At 28.2% G+C, this 20,870-nt stretch overlaps 1 protein-coding gene across 1 annotated transcript; it reads right to left on the bottom strand.

The window, feature by feature from the left end:
* Nucleotides 1-4,330: 4,330 nt before the first annotated feature.
* On the bottom strand, nt 4,331-13,554 carry LOC124814017 (L-rhamnose-binding lectin CSL3-like). Its single transcript, XM_065810959.1, has 6 exons — nt 13,491-13,554; nt 8,826-9,113; nt 8,417-8,698; nt 6,382-6,669; nt 5,984-6,265; nt 4,331-4,764 (listed from the first exon to the last, which is right to left on the bottom strand). The coding sequence occupies exons 2-6, from the start codon at nt 9,004-9,006 to the stop codon at nt 4,469-4,471; spliced, it is 1,329 nt and encodes a 442-aa protein (XP_065667031.1). The 5' UTR covers nt 9,007-9,113; nt 13,491-13,554; the 3' UTR covers nt 4,331-4,468.
* Between the last annotated feature and the right edge of the window lie 7,316 nt (nt 13,555-20,870).

Below are 20,870 nucleotides of genomic sequence, written 5' to 3' on the forward strand. Positions count from 1 at the left end.
TAATAATCCTAACCTCCAAATTCATTGTTATAATGGTTTTTAAAAGTTTAGTTGTGCTCTTAAATTATTTATTGTTACAAAAAATATCTTGAGTCACTTTGAAATGAAGTAGATGAAGAGAACGACAATTACGACAATTACGAATTTCGATGTGTTGTTGTTTTAGTTTTTCTTAGTATTTTTTTATCTTACGGAGTGGAAAAAAATTTTATATTTAAAGTTAGTGTTTTATTATCATCTTTAGGCATTGCTCTTTCATTTCCATATACTGATATTTTATTTCTATGAAAAAATTGTCAGGAAATTACACAATTTTGATGCCAACATGTTAAGGGTCAAAACGAGACAATTTGGTTTTTTTATTTTGCCGATATCAACCATGTTTATTTAAAAAGTTAAATTGTTTATTGTTTATTTAGAAAGTTAAATATGGTTAGAAACTATGAGGAAAACTAAATGTGGCAATTTTTCTTAGCAGAGCACGTTATGTTAAAATTAAAAGAAATCTCGTTGATAATTGCTGCTTTGACATTTATCGTAAATAAAGATGCTTAACACAGAAGGATTTAAAGAAAATTAAAGAGTATAGGCTATTATGCATAAAAATATAACTTGGTTCATTTAATTATTGCGAGATGGTACTAAAATTTAAGTATTGGCAGATGATACTGAAAGTCAATTAGTTAACTGCATAAAAGAAATGGATTGTCTATAAGTGATATTCAACGAGTTGCCAGTATGTTGAAAAGTACAAAATAGTTCATCCATTTAATAAGTATAATGGTGTTGCAGGAAGAGATTTTTTAAGATTGTAAGTGGATTTTTAAAGAGACATCCAGACCTTTCAATCAGAAAGCTTTAAGGGTTGTCTCTAAATTGTGTTTATGGTTTAAACAACAGTTCTGTGAACATTTATTTCAATGATATCGAAGTTGTTATGAAAAAGTACAAGTTTGAACCTCATCAAATTTTTAACTGTGATGAATCAGGCATTACAACTGTTCATAAATCTGTTAAAGTTGTAACAATAAAAGGAAAACATTGTGTTTTTCTGTAACTAGTGGTGAACGAGGTGTAACGACAACTGTTGTTTTAAACAGCTTAAAACTTTTTATAATATATAATGTGGATCATGGTTACATGAGCATCCTGGACAAAAATAACAAATGATCAACTTAGAGGTATATTCTCTAAAGCATATCATAAAGCTACCTCTGGAGAAGTTGCCTAATCTGGCTTTCATACATCTGGAATTTATCTTTTGTATCGGGATAAAATTCCAGACATTAAATTTAATAATGACCAAAAGCTCTAATGCCAACTTACATAAACCTGATAAAATTGATTTACAAGTTAATTCAAGCACCTTATTACCTTTGTCATCAGAATGTTCAGAAAAAATTGATTTTAATATAGTAATACCCTGCTTTTCTAATATTTTAGCTATTTCAAAGAACACTTTATTACCAAGAAAAGGAGAAGAATCACAGATAACAACAACATCACATTATAGAAAATCACTATTCAAATCCTCTGAAAAATCAAAAAAGTTAAAAGAACAAAAAATAGAAAATAAATGGGCATTTGGGTAGGGTAAAGAAAGAAATAAAAGTTTAAGTGTTAAAAACTGTAAATGTTTTTGTAATGGATTATGGAGTATGGCTGCAAAAGTATTGAAGCAGAGTCAATGTTTAAAAATTACAACTTAGGCTCATTCAGACTGGTATTAACTTCTGTTAATACTGGTGAAGCATTATGTGATTTATGTGACTAATGATAGTGCGTTTGATTATATGATTAACTAGTTACAGTTTGATTATGTATTATATTTTTTTGATTACATATATTGTATTATATTATAAAATATTTATCTTGCTAAACCTCTTAAAAAGCTGTTTCGTTTGTCATTATTTATTTGAATTCCTTATTAAAAAAATCTGTCTCATTTTGCCCCACATAGCGGAGCAAAATGAGACAGGGTAGGTGTTGTCAGTAAATGATCTTTGGTGACCAAACTACTACATTTTTGCAACTCATATTTTGTAAGGCTATAGTAGGATGGTAGAAGATTTGAAAAACAAGTTTTTTTTTCAAAAGTTCTTAGACGGTCTCTATTGGATAAATTACAGCTTAAGTGTCTCATTTTGCTCCTCCATTACACTACTATTTTATTTAATATATACCTTCTTTTCATGCGTTTATCCTCCTGGTTTATTTTCCTTGGGCTAATTGCCATATAGAGTTCACATACCAAGGCCCACAAAGACGAGTTAAGCTCAATAAATAACCTCTTCCCAGACCAAGAGTAAGTGATTTTTAGAAGAATAAAGGATATTAGAAAGAATGTTAGAAGAAGTTGAGTTAGAAAGTTGGCATTGAGACAGAGGACAGCATTGTACTAGGTGTTAGAATGTGGAACTTATGTTCAATATCAAGTTCATAAGTAAAAACATATAGCACTTTAGTTCCAATAAAGCAAATATAAATATATTAAAATCTAACTTGAAATTATATACGTTTATAATTTCTTTTTGTGAAAAAGAAATATGGTGCTCTTCAAATTAAAGGCTATGCTAAAATATACGGTTAAAGTCCGTTATTTAAAGTTAAGGAACTTCTCCTTATCGTAAATACGTACAGTCATATAAAATGATGTGATTATCTCTAAAAATATTTAAAGTATAGTTAAAAGACCGTAATTTATTGAAAACGGATTTTTTCCGTAACATAACAACGGAAGTCTGCTAAATACTTCGGAGTTTTTTTACGATGAAGTCTGACATTTAAGAAGCTGCATGGCCATCATGAGCATGCACCAGTCTAGAGGTGGGAGCAGAGACTGCAGTTCACGCAATGAAAGAAAGGTTTTTATATGAAGATAGTAATGTTGTAACTATTGTCCACACAAAAAAATACCTTTAATTTGCTAAAGAGAAAAACCGCACTTTATAATATCCAATGCATTTGCACTTAAATTTCAAAAAATAGCGAGGCACTTATTTACTCTTTCAATTTGTCAAGGTAGATTAGGTACCACAAACCTGTAAAGGCATGCGATCAGTTTATTTCATCAGCAGTCAACAAATGTGCTAATCACATGTATGATTCTGCAATATTAATTTCATACACCTAAGATAAGTTATCATTAAAAACTATTAATACAAGTAAGAAAAAATATTTTAAAACTTGTTCTATTTTGGTGTAAAGCACGAAAGAACTAGTTTGATGTAGGAGTTACGAACCTTAACTCGATATCACAAATAGATTTATCTCTAATAAAGTATATACGAAATACGAAAATGAAAAATAAGTTACAACGATGGTGTTATGAACATCGAACCTTAACGTCACTTGTTTTCTCCATAACCAATATGTATGTTATGTCTCCGTAACTATCTATGTATATTATATATATCTATGTAAACATAAATGAGACACTGAGGTACACAATCCACATAAATGAAAAAACATGAAAACATAACGAAAAAGCAATAAAAACTATTATACACATTAAGTTAAAAAAAAAATGAGCAACGTTCATTTAACTCTTTATTATTTGGAAACTACCTTAAAATGGACTTTGAGGGGTGACTGTGATAGGTTTTGGAGCATTTTTGCCAAATAACTTTTCAGTGCACCCTTTTTTTTTACTATTGTTTTTTTTCTAGAATAAACTCTTCTTTGTAGAATTCTATTAAAAAAAAATTTCTTGTCTTACTACATTTTTTTTTATCTTCAAAATTTTGTCAATCTCATCTCTTTATTGGGGTGACTTTAATAACCTAACAGTTTTATAAAGGCTTGTTAATTTTACCTTCCGCACAAGTGTTATTGATAGTTTTTTTGGAGTTTTACTAAATTAGAACACAATATAAAACAAATTTAAAACGTTTCACTGGGAAAATTATCAATTTAATAAACAGGTTGGGTAATCAAATATATCCACATAATGGGCAAAAATGTTGTTAATTCTTATATATTAGGATACGTTAAACATAGAAAATTAATATACCAATAACATAATTATAGATGACAATTAATCATGATTAGCAGTTATTGAATAATATAACACTTCTAGTAATTTTTTATAGTTGCATACATACATTAGACAAACCAATTTTTTTTGTTTAGTTGCTCTTGTAAAATAAAGCGAAATCTGTTTCAGCATTTATTATTGTCTTTTTGTAAAACTTTTGAAAAACCTTATAGGAAAATAATGAACAGAACGTTAATGTCATCTGTTATGTACGCACATAGCCAGAAGTAGGGAAGAAGTCTGCAAAAAACATTTCTAGTATGGAACTTTAACGCAAATAAATAAAACAAGTTCTACTTTAAATTAATCTTATTTAATGTAAATTTTAATAATCATAAAAACTTTTTTTTTATTTGTATCCTATTATTTTAGAGTTTTAATTTTAGATAAGGAAAATAGAAAAAATTTGTAACGCAGTAGCATAAACTTGTATTATCCACAAGTATATTGTACTTCGAGATATTTGTAAGTACCAAAACATGGATCACCAAACACTTCATTTGCAGCTTTCACAATGCAACTAGGTTTGGAAGAACAGTTGTATTGAACTATTTCAATTGACTTTTTTTTATTATCACATTTTGTATTAGATGTGTCTCCAGCAGGACAAAGACCAGGCAAGGTTCTACCATAGTTTGCGTTTACCACCTCAATTTTTCCTTTTCCGTTGCAATCTATTTTCAAATCGTTTCCTTCGCAGGCACGTGCAATTTGAAGTTTTGGTTTGCCTAAAAAAGATCTTAATAAATAAAATAACTGTTGTCTTTAAAGTTAGACATTTAAACAAATTTGTTTAACAAAACTATTCGTTATTAATAGATGTTAATTATTCGCAAGCAATTTTGCTATATTAGTTATTTTAATTTATTCTAATTATTCTACACATTTACCCGCTTTACACGCATGTTATTTTATACCACTAATATAGTATGAAATGAATTAGTACTTTATGAGTATATATATAACATGTTAAAACTAAGAAAATCGTTAATTCTACGTACTAAATATAAGGGTAGAATAATTGCAACTTGCGAATAACGATATATATGAATCAGTGTTTTTTAAAAGGACGGGTTTGCTGATTCATATATCAAAAATCCTATCGCACTAGTTTTTAAAATGCCGGTATATTTAAAGAGTCAATTTGCATTGTCATTGGATATTGACTTTGTTGATAAATTTGTTATCATTTAACATAAATTTTTATTTATGATGGAGAGAATTATGTTTTAACGTTTTTTCATAATGAGTTAGTTTTTTATTTAACACATTTGAGGAAAGAAAAAAACAATTTCTTAAAGCCAAAAACTTTCAAAACTATTCAAAGTTAATAATCAAGGAAGTCCTAATTAGTTCCAGAAGAGGGGGAAGTAAAAAGCTAAACAATCGTCTCCCCCTATAGCTAAGAGTAAGCACCAATGACACTTTAATATCGTGAATGTTAAAGCGTATGAATCCAATAATTTTAAAAAGTTTTAAAAATTAGCATAAAATTCACTTAAACTTTGCTATAAATCAAAGTTCAAATGTTTGACTGTTTTAACTTTAACAGTTTGTTAAAACCTCAATCAGCTTAACTAGAATGAAATATTCAAATTCAATTTAATTTGTACAAGTTACTAAAGGAATTTTCAATAAAAATTTCAATTTCAATTTAGGTAAAGTTGAGTTGAATCGCCTTGGTTCAAGGTTAGTTGTAAATTAGAAACGTTTGCTTTGTCTTTTTTATATCGATTTATGTCAAAACTATGTCATCAACCATTGCATCATATCGCGTTTTGTGAATACCGATTTTAAGTTCTTTGGAATTGCAATGTTTTTTTATTCGATTAGTTTTGTTTTTGCGATAATTTCGCATTTATACGATGTTGGTGTTGCGATAATTTCATCCTTAATTAGCTATCGCAACTCACTAATAAAATAGTTATTATAAAATTTATTGCTTACAATTATATCGCACTTCAAGATATTTAAATGTTCCTACGCATGGATCACCAAAAACTGCATTTGTAGCTTTAACAACACAAGAAGATTTAGCTGAACAGCTGCTCTGAACAACATCATAGGACGTTTTTTGATGGTTGCATTTTGTGTTTATCTCGTTAGAACCCGGACATATGCCTGCCAATGTCCGACCATAGTTCGCATAGACCACTTCAATTTCTTCATTGGCATTGCAATCAATTTTAAGATCGTTCCATTCACAAGCTCGCACAACTTGTGATTTGCCTACAATTTTTCAAAGTAGAAACTAAAATTTGTAGAAACATTAACATAGTAACTTATTTCTTATTACCAATTCGTAAGAAAATTAAAAGATTATGTAAAAAAATAAAATTATTCACATGTATATTCTACTTCGAGATATTTATATGTTCCAACACATGGATCACCAAACACTGCATTGGTAGCTTTAACAGTACATGCAGAGTTGTATGAACAGCTTCTCTGAACAATTTCTAGTGAAGTTTTTTTGTTATCACATTTCGAGTTGAAGTCGGAAGCACCAGGGCAAATACTGGACATAGTTCTACCGTAATTAGCATTGGTTATTTCAATAACTCCTTTAGCATTACAATCAATAATTAAATCATTTCCTTCACAGGCTCGTGCAACTTGAAATTGAGGTTTACCTAAAAATGATACTTTTTTTAAACTTAAAAGACTGGTTTTCTAAGTACATTATGAATAAATACATAACACTTTGTAATACATAAAACACATAAACTTTGTATAAAGGCATAATTATTTAAACAAATATGGTATATACGCTGTTAAAATTTCAATGTGAACTTTATATATATATATATATATATATATATATATATATATATATATATATATATATATATATATATATATATATATATATATATATATATATATATCACAACTATATAAAATGCAAATACCTGCATAATAACACAACACATGACTCAGATTAAATGTTTCTCGCTTAATTCATTGGTATAATAGTTGAATAAAAACTTCTACTATGGGTGAAACTCTCTATTTTTAAACTAATTTTATAACAATACTTCAAGAGAGTATAGATACCCTCGTTATCAAGTAAGTAAGTTACTTGATAACGAGGGTATCTATACTCCCTTGAAATATTGTCATAAAAATTAGTTTAAAAATAAATAGTTTTATCCATAGAAGAAGTTTTTATTTAACTATATACATTAAACTCTTTAAATTAAAATATCTTTTAACATTTTATTGATATAATAAAATTTCACTTATAAGTATGAAAAATCTGAAAAAACTGTACAAATATTTTTTGACAATTTCTATAAGCTTACTGTCTCGTCTTAAAAGATTAGCGCTCTCACGGAGAAAAAAAAGCTCACAGCAAAATAGTAATTTCAATCAATGAATGCTCACACCTAAAAAACCTCAATTGAGAAGATGATGCGCGTGGAAAGCTGTTTGCTGAAGAAGTAGAAAATATACCAAAACCCACAGGTAAATATTTTAAGGCTGAGTCAAATTCTATACTAGTTAGTAAATACATGGATGACAATGTGACAATTCTAGATGTATTTAATGATGTAGGCTATTGGCCATTAGTTTTAAATGAACATTCAAAATAGGAACTAATTAAAGATGATCTTTTTACTATCCGAAATAAAGAAGAACCAATTTCCAAAAAATCACAGTAATCAATCCTTATCTTAAGACTGGCTTTAAAACCTTTAGCATACATTGAAAAGTTAGGCAGATAATGGTTTCCTTGCCAGCTTCTTCAGTATAATAGTAGCGCTTTTGTAATCATTGAAGTATTATTTTAATGGCAAAGCCTGAATTCTAAGATCAAGCTGCACGAGAACATTCAACGCCATATTAAATATGGTTTCCTTTGGAAAGATTTAGAAATGAGATTATTCTAAGTAATAAAATTACTTAAATAATCTCTTATGTAGTGCCTACCAACTGGAGAATAAAAAATTTACGTTTAACTTAACTTCCTGTATCCAGTTTATCAAAATGCATTTCAAAAATAATCCTTTCAATGCTTTAAAGTTGCTATTTATTAACATTATTTGCTTGAACTGTTCTCTTTTCTAATCAATGTAAAAATTGTAAAGAGATAAACAAAAAGCTCTCAACTTTATTTTAATCAATTTCAATCTCAAACAAGTAATAAAATTTGTTTTAAAATAAACTATTAATTTAAAAACTAAAAAAAACTGAAAACATATAAAATAATATTTTATTTTTTTAGTTAAAAAATATTCTTTGGTTTCGATTGCAACAAACTTGTAGTTTTTAAAGCAAGATTAAACAAAAATTGTATTATATAGCTTATGATATAACTCAACGTATAAACTATTGCAACTCACTAATAAAATAGTTATTCTAAAATTTATTGCTTACAATTATATCGCACTTCAAGATATTTAAATGTTCCTACGCATGGATCACCAAAAACTGCATTTGTAGCTTTAACAACACAAGAAGATTTAGCTGAACAGCTGCTCTGAACAATATCAAGGGACGTGTTTTGATAATTGCATTTTGTGTTTATCTCGTTAGAACCAGGGCATATGCCTGCCAATGTCCGACCATAGTTCGCATAGACCACCTCAATTTCTTCATCAGCATTACAATCAATTTTAAGTTCGTTCCATTCACATGCTCGCACAACTTGTGATTTGCCTGTACATTATCATAATTTAAAACAAATATAAAAATTTTTTTAGTAATCAGTAACTTCAATTAGTTATAAATATTTATTCTTTATTCACAATAATGCATTAAATTAGGATTTGAAAGGCTCAATTACAATTATACTCCACTTCAAGATATTTATATGTTCCTATGCATGGATCACCAAACACTGTATTAGCAGCTTTAACAATACAATAGGATTTATTTGAACAACTGCTCTGAACAATATCGAGTGATTTTTGTTTGTTATCACATTTCAAGTTCAAATAATTAGCACCAGGGCAAATACTAGACATAGTTCTACCGTAGTTAGCGCTGACTATTTCAATAACTCCTTTACCGTTGCAATCAATAACTAAATCGTTCCATTCACATGCTCGGACTACTAGCGAAGGAGGTTTACCTAAAAATGTTGAGTAGTCTATCACAAAGCGTTAAGTAAAAAAAAATCATCAAATAATCAAAATGTAAATCTTTAAGATTTGAAATAAAAGCCCGTTCTACATAATTAACATAAATTTAATTTATTATTTTAAATTGACAATACAATTGAAAGCTATTAAGAAGTTTCACAGGCTTTTAAGGTTATTAGTAAACCAATGAAAACGTGTTAAGAAATATTGAATTAGAAGTAGAAGAAAATTCAAGAAAAAGATACTGAAAAAAAACTATTTCACAAAAGTCCACTATGTCCCTGATAGTACCGCGCTCAACTTGTTTCCATTTTTGTCAAGGTTTGTGTTTAATTGCTTGTACATGAATTAATTGAATTTAAATATTTAAAGTAATTTTTATTTCAGATCAGAATGCAACAGGAAAGGTGAGCCAAGTGAAATGAAAGGCAGTAAAATTTAAAGGACTGCTAACAAATAACATTCTTGAAACAATATTGAAACATTATCTTAAATATAGATATATAAAAGATAATGCAATCAGTTGGTATGTTCAATAATTTTCAAGAAGAGTTCTTGGAGTATCCCAGCTAGCACATATACGTTGATAAAACGTTAGAACATTGTTGCGCGTTGTTTTTATATCATTTTAGTTATAAATGCGACGTCGCCAATAACCAAAAAACAACGTTGGCACAACGCTGTATTTTAAGTTGGCATTGGGTAATATTTTACGTTGATTCAACGTTAAATTTTACATTGACACAACGTTATATTTTACGTTGGCGAAATGTTGTATTTTAAGTTGGTTCAACGTTATATTTACATTTGCACAGCGTTATATTTAATTTTTATCAGAATTAAGTTTGTTTGTTTTTTATTTTAGTAAATGCAATTAATGTACACCTTATTCAGTTATAGTCCAAAGAGGTGGGAAATATTATCTGAGCGCATTGGTTGTTCTCTTCACGGCATATCCGGTACTAGGTGGTCAGATCGAATAGAGAGTGTCAAACCACTTGTAGCTGACCATCCAGGAGTAAAGCTGGCTTTGGAAGACTTGCTCCAGCTAAATCTTACTCCAAAAACTAGAAACGAGATTTGTGGAGCAATTTGTTATACCCAGTACCTTTACCTGCATCGTAATGTCAGTTGTGTGGCACAGAATATTAATTCCTATTGACATTTGTAACTAAGTTATTCAAGCCAGTAACGCAAATTTAAATATAGAAGTTTCAAATATAAAATGCATACTTTCCCAATTAGTAGCTATTTGTGACAGTTGGAAAGCAATATGGAATGAAGCAAAGCTTGTTGCATCTAGCCTTGATATAGAAATAAAATTGTTTAGGAACAATAACAGAAAACAATTTTACGATAAAAAAATGTAAGTAAAATAAGTAAGGCAGACAAATCTTCCTTGGAATCCCAATTCCGAAAGCAAATTTTTTATGTATTATTAGACAACGTTATTGGAGGGCTTACAGTTCGTTTTAGCGCCGCAAAACAGCTATCTGAAACCTTCAGCTTTCTTTGGAACTACCAAAAAATGCCAGAGGAGGAATTAATAATAAAGCGGCTAGTTTTGCAAAAAAATGTTCTAAAGATATAGTCAGTAAAGACTTTGTGCAAGAAATGAAGCACATAAAAATGATTCACAATACCAATTTTGGGGCAAAACATTTGGGTGCACTGGAAAAATTAAATGCTTTGGCCGAGTGCAAACTAGAAAGTATATTTTCAACCTCAGAGTCAGTTTTAGGATTATTTTTAGTATAAGCAGCATAAGCAGAAAGGAGCTTCAGCAAGCTTAAACTTATTAAAAATTATCTCAGGTCCACCATGAGTCAGGATTGCCTTAACAACCTGGCTAGGCTAAGTCAGACACTGCTGAACATTGAAAAACATTTAAACTTTGATACAGTAATACACAATTTTGCCAAGAAAAAGGCAAGCAAAACAACCTTGCTATAACAAAATTGTTCTATTTAACAACATTTCTATCATGTATAGATATTCTTTAGACACTTCTGTGGAACAAAATTTTAAATTTTATTTCAAAATCCTTTTATTTGAATATATATATATATATATATATATATATATATATATATATATATATATATATATATATATATATATATATATATATATATACATATATATATATATATAAATATATATATATATATAAATATATATATATATATATATATATATATATATATATATATATATATATATATAAATGTAATTTGCAGACTGAGAATAAGTAATTTTGAATAAAAAGAAAGAAATAGAAATTAGAAAAAGTCGAGTTAAACAGATAACGCAAGATGATACAATGTACAATACTCGCAATTTATTAGATAACCTAATTAATGTACTAATATAAACGTAGTCTGTAGGAAACGTTTGCTTACACATTTTATATCTGAGTTGAAAAGTGTCTGCTTGAGGCATCTGATTAAAGCGGCATTATTCATGTTTGTTTTGCTTGTGGCCTGATATTTTGCTGTATAAAGAGAAAAATATATCAAAATATATTTCCATAATCAGCTAAAATACTTGGATGGAAAATAGTTTTTATAAGTTATACAAATATATATTTGTATATATCCTTTTTATCGATGCAAACACAATGTTGATTCAATGTATATAATTCGTTGTTATTCGAATATATCGTCACGATCATTTCACTATCCCCCAAGTCATTTTTTCATGTTATAAGAAATTAATGAAAAGCTTAAAAAAATAATGCTTTTTTTTCTCTTATCACAATAAAACAAACAAAAATAGGTTGGTTCAAGATAATATCTTAAACCAATTAGAAAATAGTTTTTTTATATTGTTTTATTGTGATGTGGGAGAAAAAATTGCAATTTTTTTTAGTTTTTATTAATTTTTTATAACATGAAAAAATGACTTGGGCGGTTGTGAAAAGACCGTAATAATATATGGAGCAAAATTGATTCAACGTTTATAATGCAACGATATTCCATACACATTGGATTAACGTTGCGTTATAAACATTGGATCAGCGTTAATCCTTATACGTTGGGTCAATGTTGATCCCTATACATTAGATCAACCTTGGATTATGATCGGTAAAACAACCAACTTTTGCGATGTTTTTACATACGTTAGACCAATGTAATTTTCCTAACCATTTTTAATCACGTTGTTATTTAGGTTTTTATTAATATAAATATAATAAAACTAACATTGGATCAACGTTGTATTCGCATAAGAGAAAACAGCCGACGTTCGCGATGTATTTACATACGTTAGCCCAACGTAAGTGTGCTAGCTGGGATATGATGGGACCTTCAAAACGAAATTATGGATTAATAAAGCTACAAATCTCATAAAGCTTTAACAATTAATAATTAAAACTTTAAGAATAAAGAATGCTATCACACTAGATACGTAGACCCAGAATAAAATGACATCTAAAAACTAAATACAGGGTTTCTCAAGCAAGTTCCTTTGTTTGGTGAAGAATGTAAGCTTTGCTTATTTGGATGGAATAGATAAAATAGATAATTTAATTCAAACGCATGTTGCAAAAAGCAGAAAGCTTGATGCCAGAACTCTTTGTCAAAAGTAATTTAAAACTCAGTATTAAGAGTTTCCTACTCGATAATTTGATAATGATAATGAAATCTAGGCTGAAGTGAACTTTATTGTCAAAGAAATACTTAACTTGATACTTCGATAAATCTGAAGAAACTGATGTTATCAAGAACAAAAATAAGGATTGCTGTAGTGCTGATAAACATTGATCATTTACTACTTTATTAAAATACAAAGTAATCATGGAATGTGATCGCTCACACAACAATGTAGCACTTAAGTAAAGCATTGACGAGTCCTTAATTGCTAAGTGTAATTACATTTATTGTTTTATAATTGATGATGCTCTTATTGAACAAAAAAAATTATTAAAAAGAACAATGTTAGATATAAGCACAGTTTTATAAAACTGAATGATAATTTTTTTGCTGCATAAAGTACAGCTAGAAAATTTTAATTGCAGGGTTTTATGTAAACGCGAATAAGATTTACAAACAAACAAATTCAAATACTAGAAAAATTCCGAAGAATGCAGTTACCAGATTTTTTTAGTTTTACAAAGTCAAGTTACGACTTGAATAATGCAAACAAATAGTAGAAAAAAAATTTTGTATTAGAAAAAAAAATTTTTTTGATGCATTTAAATTATTAAGTATAAAAAAATCTTAAATAGAATAACAGACATTTCTTAATTTTACATAGCCTACTCTCTTGGCTATTGCCTATTATTTTAATTATCATTTAATAAAACAAAAAGATGCTCAAGCACGTTTTTGTTTATACCTTTATACCTTAAAACTTATTTAACTTACTAGGACAAGGGTCAGAAGCACAGTTTTCGATTTCTTCAGTTGATTCACTACAATCTTTTCCACCATTGGAAATTATATAATTATAAAGTTTGTATTATTTTAAATTAAAAACTTTATTCCTTTGAAACTAAAATTTTACAGTGCTGAACAATGTAACTTAGTCTTGAACAATGAGGCTGAAAAGATATATCGACAGATATTTGAATAAAAAATATCGATAAAAGTTTTGATATTAAAATTTTTGCCTATTTTTTAGGATATGCTTAAAGCATTACTCAGCTTGAGTATTTTTTTGAGTTAGTTTAAGATGATTCACACTTGCCTCGTAAAAATTCACTTACCATGATAACCTAGCCCAGGGTGGTATAGGCGAGGGAATTTAAAAATATTTGGTATCAATAAAAAGCTCAGGAAAGTATGAGTTATACCCAGAGTTTCTAGGTATAATTTATACTTTCCTAAGTTTACTATTGATACCAAATATCTTTTAGCTTAATAGTACTAAGGTTAATTCTAATTAACCATAACTTTGAGTTATGGTTAGTTAGAATAAACAAATAAAAATTGCTTTGATTTCAATAAAAAACGAGATATTGTTTAAATAAGTATAACATTAAATGCACATCTATTGCCCCGGAGTAAAATGTGCTTCCCCCCAAATTATTTAAGGAACAGTTTTACACAAAAGATTACTAAAGTGATGTCAAAATCGTTTATTCACTATAATACGTACGTGGGCCTATTAAAAAATTGATAAAATAAACATCATTACAAAGATTATAATTAGGCTGTTAAAAATAAAAATAAAAAATTTCCTGAAAAAGTTGGTATTACAACATATATGCATTAAAAGTAAGAAGTTTATCACAAAAGTACTAAATTTCAACTTGGAGGAAGAATTAAAATATTTATTCAGTTTGCACCTTTTCCATATTTTTATATATTTTAGTTTACTAACTACCCTAAAATGTGTGACGGCGATCATCGTCGATCTTGAGCGTTAAATAATTTTAAGCAAATGAAAATTTCTTCAAATAAAACCAATTTCTTTATTTCATTCATTACTAAAACTTTAATTTCAATTGTTTATTGTTTTAAAATATATAATTTAAGAAAAAATAGCCCTAAAGTGCATTTTCGATGTCCCACTGATGGACCAAAACAATATGAATATTTAAATGTTGTTAAAAAGTTTATTTTTACTTTGTAAGTATATTGTTGTAAACTTAAGTAATAGAGGAAATCAATTTAAGACAAGTTGTGCAATGCTTTCAGGTTTCAAAAAATACTTTTGATAATGTAGATAGTGGGTTTAGTTACGTTTTTACTAGGATTAAAGTCAGAGAAGGCAAAGTAAATTTATTGAGAAAGAGATTAAAACTAACTCTTGCAAAGTATTTTGCACCATGGCATGCATCATATTGAAAAAAAGAAATATTTGACAGTAGAAATCAGGTTTGGTTGAATTCGGTTTGAAAACAAATAATTTAGTTGAATCAGCAGGTAATCAAGAGGGTTTAATAAATGAATCAGCAAAAAGAGGTTGACCAACAAAAGAGTTGAATGAATCGAGTTCCACCAAAAGAGTTAATACTAATTAGTAATTGGGGTATTGGGGGAACATCAAGTCACTCAAAATACCATTAACCTTTTAATAATTTCAATCAAAATAACCTCCAAGATTCGGATCTAATATTCACGAAAGCATTACCTCTTCGACTATATGTACATTTAGATTCAAATAATATTTTATGAAATAACATATGCCTCAGAGTTTGTAGACAAAATTTATGCTGGAGTATATAAAGGAAAATAAAGAAATGGTATTAAGTAGAAAATTAAAAAAGAAATTCTTAACTTATATCCTGGTTGAGGTTACTTTCCAGGACAGGATAGATAGGCATTGTACTATTGCATTTCACCACTACATGCTTGGATTAAGTTGAATTTACATTACATATTTCCAATAGAACTGAAATAAAAACTAGGAAAGTTAAAAAAAGTTTTAAAAGATCAATATTTATTGAGAAAAAATATTCATGATAGGATATTTAAAGAATTTGGTTAGAGAGTTGATGAACCAAGAGCTGGCAGATCAAAAACTAGTTATGACGAAAGTTAATGCCTACGAGCATTTTCTGATTCTCTATAACTCAACAAAATTTTAGAAACTGATGAAGAAGTTACTATCAGATTACATAATACTTTAATTGCAATTTATAGCAATTGCAACTGATGTGTCATGTGTCAAGATTCATGAATTTCAACACAGAATTTATAAGTTTTATCGAAATAAAAAGCAGATAAAAAAACTTATTAAACATTTTTGTTGTGTACATACTTCTGATCCCGTAATTGTAAACATAGTTAGACCTGCTCTTGCACCCGACCTCCAACCGTTATTACATCATCTTAATGTTGCATCTCTTTCTCTTTTCTAAAAATACTATAATGAGCACTACTCTAAAGAGCTAGCGTCTCTTGTGGCATCAATTAAAATTCATTCTCGTGTTTCTCGTCATTCTATTAAGTCTCATCCTTTTACTGTGACTATTTTTTAGCGCTCCAAAAATCTTATTCGTCTTGCTTTTTTCCTTGAACATCAGTTCTTTGGAATTATTTTCCTTTATCTTGTTTTCCCGACTCATGTAATTTGCAATCTTTTAAGTTGTCTGTTAATCGTTATCTATAAACTTTATCTTTTTTCTTCCAATAGCTTCCAACTCTAATAGTGGTTGCTTGCAGACTTGTTTGAAGTTAAGATGTTTAAAAAAATTTTTTTATCTCATTAACAAAAAGATTGAAATATAAAAAAATATTGTGCCTATCTGAAAAAGTAAAAAGTTCGTTAGCAGTTTATAGCAGTTTAAAGAGAAAATTCATCTGATATGGAATCAGATGAAATTAAGTTAGCCTCTCACCACTAAATAAATCTTTAAAAAAAAACTTTTTTGTCAAAACTTGGTTTTTTGGGTTTCTTATATTTTATACCAAATTAACATTAATTAGCTGTAAATGTTTCTGAAATCTATTTTGACATAACTTAAGTATATTGCGAGTTATTTTACTTCTTTAAGGCCTAATCCAAAATATTTTGGTTATTTGTGATAATTTCTCATTGTATTGGTAAAGCTTTTTGTTTTCCAAATTGTTTTGTATAAGTATTAGTTTTGTTTTAATATAATACTACATATGGGGGAGCAAAAAAAGGTAAATTTTAAGAGAAAAAAAAAATATTGTGGCAACCAGTGGAACAACACAGCAAACCTAAAAACGAAGGGAAAAGGTCAAGAACGTTAACCTAAAAAGCCAAAATCCTGTTTCTGTAAGTGCTAGCAGTGTTTTTTTAACAGAAGCTGAAGATGATAGTCATAAAGAAATCTATAACATTATGATACTCTTCTCTATTTTAATGAAAGTTATTGGTAATATTTGAAGTTGCTCAGAATGTGCAGAGGTATTATTTGTTGTTAATGACAACGATAAACAAAGTGGATTTTCTCGCAAGTTATGTTTTAAATATTTCAAATGTATTTTTCAATATTACGCATATAAATCTGATGATATTAAAAAAACTGTACCTAGACAAGGCAGAAACTATTTTGATAAAAGCCTTAGAATGGTCATTGCTTTTCGCGATATTGGCAATGGACACCAAGCATTAGTTAATTTGCCATTAAAAATTAAATGAAAAATTGAAAAACCAGAAAACACTTCATGTATGAACAACAATGCATTCAACAAAATCAGCATCACATTTCAGAATGCTTATAAGTTATCAGCAGAGTAATCCACAAAAGCAGCTGCATTAAAAATTAAAAATAATATTAAGGAGGAGCTTAGTGGGTCAAAAAAAAAGCTCATTAGAGTTTCTTCTGAAGGCTCATGGCAAAAGCGAAAGCATATTTTGCTAAAGACTGTGATAGCCACAATATCAAATTCAACCAGAAAAGTTAGAGTGCTTTGGTCATATCCAGAAGCGTATTGGTACCAGACCACGTAATCGAAAAAAATCTCAACATCATGGTAATCAATTAAAAAAAGGAAAATTAACAGAATGCGCAGTTAATAGAATAAAAAATTATTTTTGTATGGTTATTCGACAGGCTGTAGCTAACAATTCTTTAACAGAAAATGAACAAGTTTACCAAATAAAAAAAAACATTCGTGTGGTTCTTTACAAATGCACTAGTTTTCTAGATCAGTCTCATCGCCACGTGTTATGTCCTGTTGGTCCTAATAGTTGGTAAAAAAAATAGAAGAAAATGTTGCAATTAAAAGACATTAATAAGGGTTGGCAAGATGAAGAACAACAACTAGAAACTCTACTCGTCTGGAAGTTTTTGATACTTTTATTACTTATAAAATGTTTATTATTGTTTTTTTGCTTTTTTGTGCAATTTGTAATTCTTGAAAAGTTATAAATTATAAATGAATTAAGCTTTTTGCTTCAAACTTTAAGAGCTTGTTCTTTTTATATCGATGGAGGGCCATAGTCAAAACAGATATCAATTTTGATGTTTTTCCAAAAAAAGTTAAAAATTACAGTTTATACTACAACATTTGGCAATGTTTTTGGTTCGGGCCCTTTATTTTATGCAATGTAGCACGTTTTGCCAAATATTAGGCTATCTATTCTTTAGTGGTTTTTAAGTTACCTTTTTTCAAAATTAGTTTCAAAATGGCTCATTTTGCAACCTCTTTTGACTCAAATCTTTGAAATTTAGAAACAAGAATACTCTAAAAGTTTATTTATTAGCTTTTTTTTATTATTAGATTTATTACTATTATTTGTTATTAGTTGAGAATCAAAACGACTTTTATTTCTCAAAATCAAAACGACTTTTTTTTCTCAAAATCAAAACGAATTTCATTTCTCAACTAAAAAACTGTTAGAGTTTGAAAGATATAATTGTAGAAAGTTTTCCAGATTTAAAGGCTGTTCGGTATAATCAACCATGGGACTTTTGATATATTTCAACAATTACTTAATTAAATTTGATGATTTTTTTTTTGTTTTAAAGCAAATTTATCTTCCTTTCAAATAATAAAATCGTAGTTTTAAACTTGATTGTAAACAAAAAAAATGTACTTACAAGTAGAAGTAAGAAAGTTCACTTTAGTCGAGTGACTTAAAAATTGTAGTTTCAAATAATTTGCTTTTAAAAAAGTAAAAGTTCAAAAGAAAACCATCAGTCGTATTATCAAATCATGGATTGAAGGTCGCGAATTAGAAAGAAAATTGAGAAACCAAGAAAGATGTCTGTCAAGTTTAAAACTTGATTAAAAAGTGATTTGTTGTATATTTATGGAAACCCAGAGTATTCTGTTAAAGATATCGAAAAAAAACGGTTCTCAAGCCCACAATTCAAGAAGTCAAAAAGAGATATTGCTGCTTGACATACAAAGAGCAGATATTCCCGGGAAGATACCAACAGCAATTCAGCGAAGGCCAAAAAAAAGGTCAAATTTTCATCATAATGGATGATGAAACCTACTGCAAATTTGACTGTTTAACTCTCCAAGCCAGCAATTTTATACGTTTCTGAAAGGAATGAACCCTGGGCTTCTGCCACAAACAATCAAAATCAAACCATTTTTTAATAAAGTTTTTTTATGGCTAGCCTTCTGTGCGTGTGGTTTCAAAACTCAGCCATTTTTTAAAAACAGAAACATAAACTACTATTTTTACGTGGTGATCCACTAATCTTTTTGCCTGATCTTGCATCTTGCAATTTCTTAAAAAGTCTAATTGTTCGCTGTGAACGTTTAAGTAACAAATAACGAACTTTGACTTAACGTTCGCTGCAAACGTCACTTTGATAGTTCTTGAACGTCCACCTTAAACGTGTTATAACGAACACATACGTTTACCCAACATTTTCTTTTTCTTTTTAATGTATAGATTTAAACATACTTTCTGTTTAAACTTACCTTTTTCTAGTACTTGTAATGTAATGCTTTTTTGAACTTACATAACCTTTTTTAACTTAATAAATACAAATTCACCATGTTTTACAGCTAAATTACTCCATATGAAGCTTATATGAAAACCCACGGATTAACTATTAAATTTCAATCAAAAGGCACACAGTTAGCTAAGCTGATTACAATTTAAAAAAATAATACCTCTTGCAATGAAAAAGTTTATTTATTAGAACTAGTTAGCGCCCTATATGGCATAAATAACAATTTACATCAATTTAAACTAAATTTTTACAAAACGACATCAACAACATTAAAAAATTAATACATGTTATTCCAGTGAAAAAGTGCAGCTAATTCTACAAAAATTCATAAAAAACATGCACGTCAGTATGACGTCGTCATGCACGTCGTATTTTAAATACCAAAACTTACTATTCTTCATTATAAATAAAGTTCTTAATTAAAATCAAATGCTTTTTGTGGATTTAATAAAAAAACTAGTTTTATTTATGAATTATCTATACACTAAGAATGACATTAGTTCACAATAATGTGTTTTAGAGACAGCATAATTATTTTTACTTTTTAACGGGTCCCTAAAATTTTCAAAAATGTCATGTTGGATCTTCAATGTAGTGAAATTATCTAATTTTTCAAATAAATAATCATTTAACAATACAACTATTATTTTATATTTTTATTTTAATACTTACAACTATTATTTTATATTTTTATTTTAATAATTAGAACTATTATTTTATATTTAATTAAATAAAAACTATGGTTTTTTTAACCAAAAATAAAAGTGCATGTTTATTAAAAAAATAATTTATATACTTTTTTCTAAAACAAATACTATTGTTGAAAATTATATATTATCTTTTTGCTTCTTTTGAGTAACAGGTTGACCTACTTTAAAAAAACATTTTTGTTAATATATGAACCCCATTGAAATGTAAAGTTAATTGAGCTGTTACCTAACATTGGAATAATGCTTTGAAATTTTAAGGAATTATTTTTTTCATCAATTAACAACATTTAAACATCTAGCCACTAAACAATTTTTTTGATCTGGTCATATTACATATAAGAAACATATAACATAACGATGCTAGTCCGTACTGTCATTACTTTCTTTAAAATGTTGCTGCAACACATCTTTATTTTGAGTATTTGCTGTAAGTTTTGTCTAAATAAATGCAATAACATTTCTTTACTATAAAGACTTAATGATTAACACTATGATATTCAATACTAGTAAAAAATTACTTAAATGTATCTAAGAATCAACTTTACAGGTAGAAAAATAAACAATTTTTTTTCATGTACCTCTTAGTTAACTCCACTTGGTCAATTAGGAGCATGTTTTAACACCTCTCTAACTTCTTCCTCTATCTGTTCGCATCTTTGACAATCTTTTTAGAACCGTCTAATTAAAGTTTAAAACCATAT

The sequence above is a fragment of the Hydra vulgaris genome, chromosome 11, assembly GCF_038396675.1.
Source record: "Hydra vulgaris chromosome 11, alternate assembly HydraT2T_AEP".
NCBI lineage: Eukaryota > Metazoa > Cnidaria > Hydrozoa > Anthoathecata > Hydridae > Hydra > Hydra vulgaris.

Coding starts and splice junctions, on each gene's coding strand:
- LOC124814017 (XM_065810959.1), bottom strand. CDS start 9,006: ATGTCTAGTATTTGCCCTGGTGCTAATTATTTGAACTTGAAATGTGAT. Junction 8,699..8,825: donor TCTTGAAGTGGAGTATAATT/GTAATTGAGCCT, acceptor GATAATGTACAG/GCAAATCACAAGTTGTGCGA. Junction 6,266..6,381: donor TCTCGAAGTAGAATATACAT/GTGAATAATTTT, acceptor GAAAAATTGTAG/GCAAATCACAAGTTGTGCGA.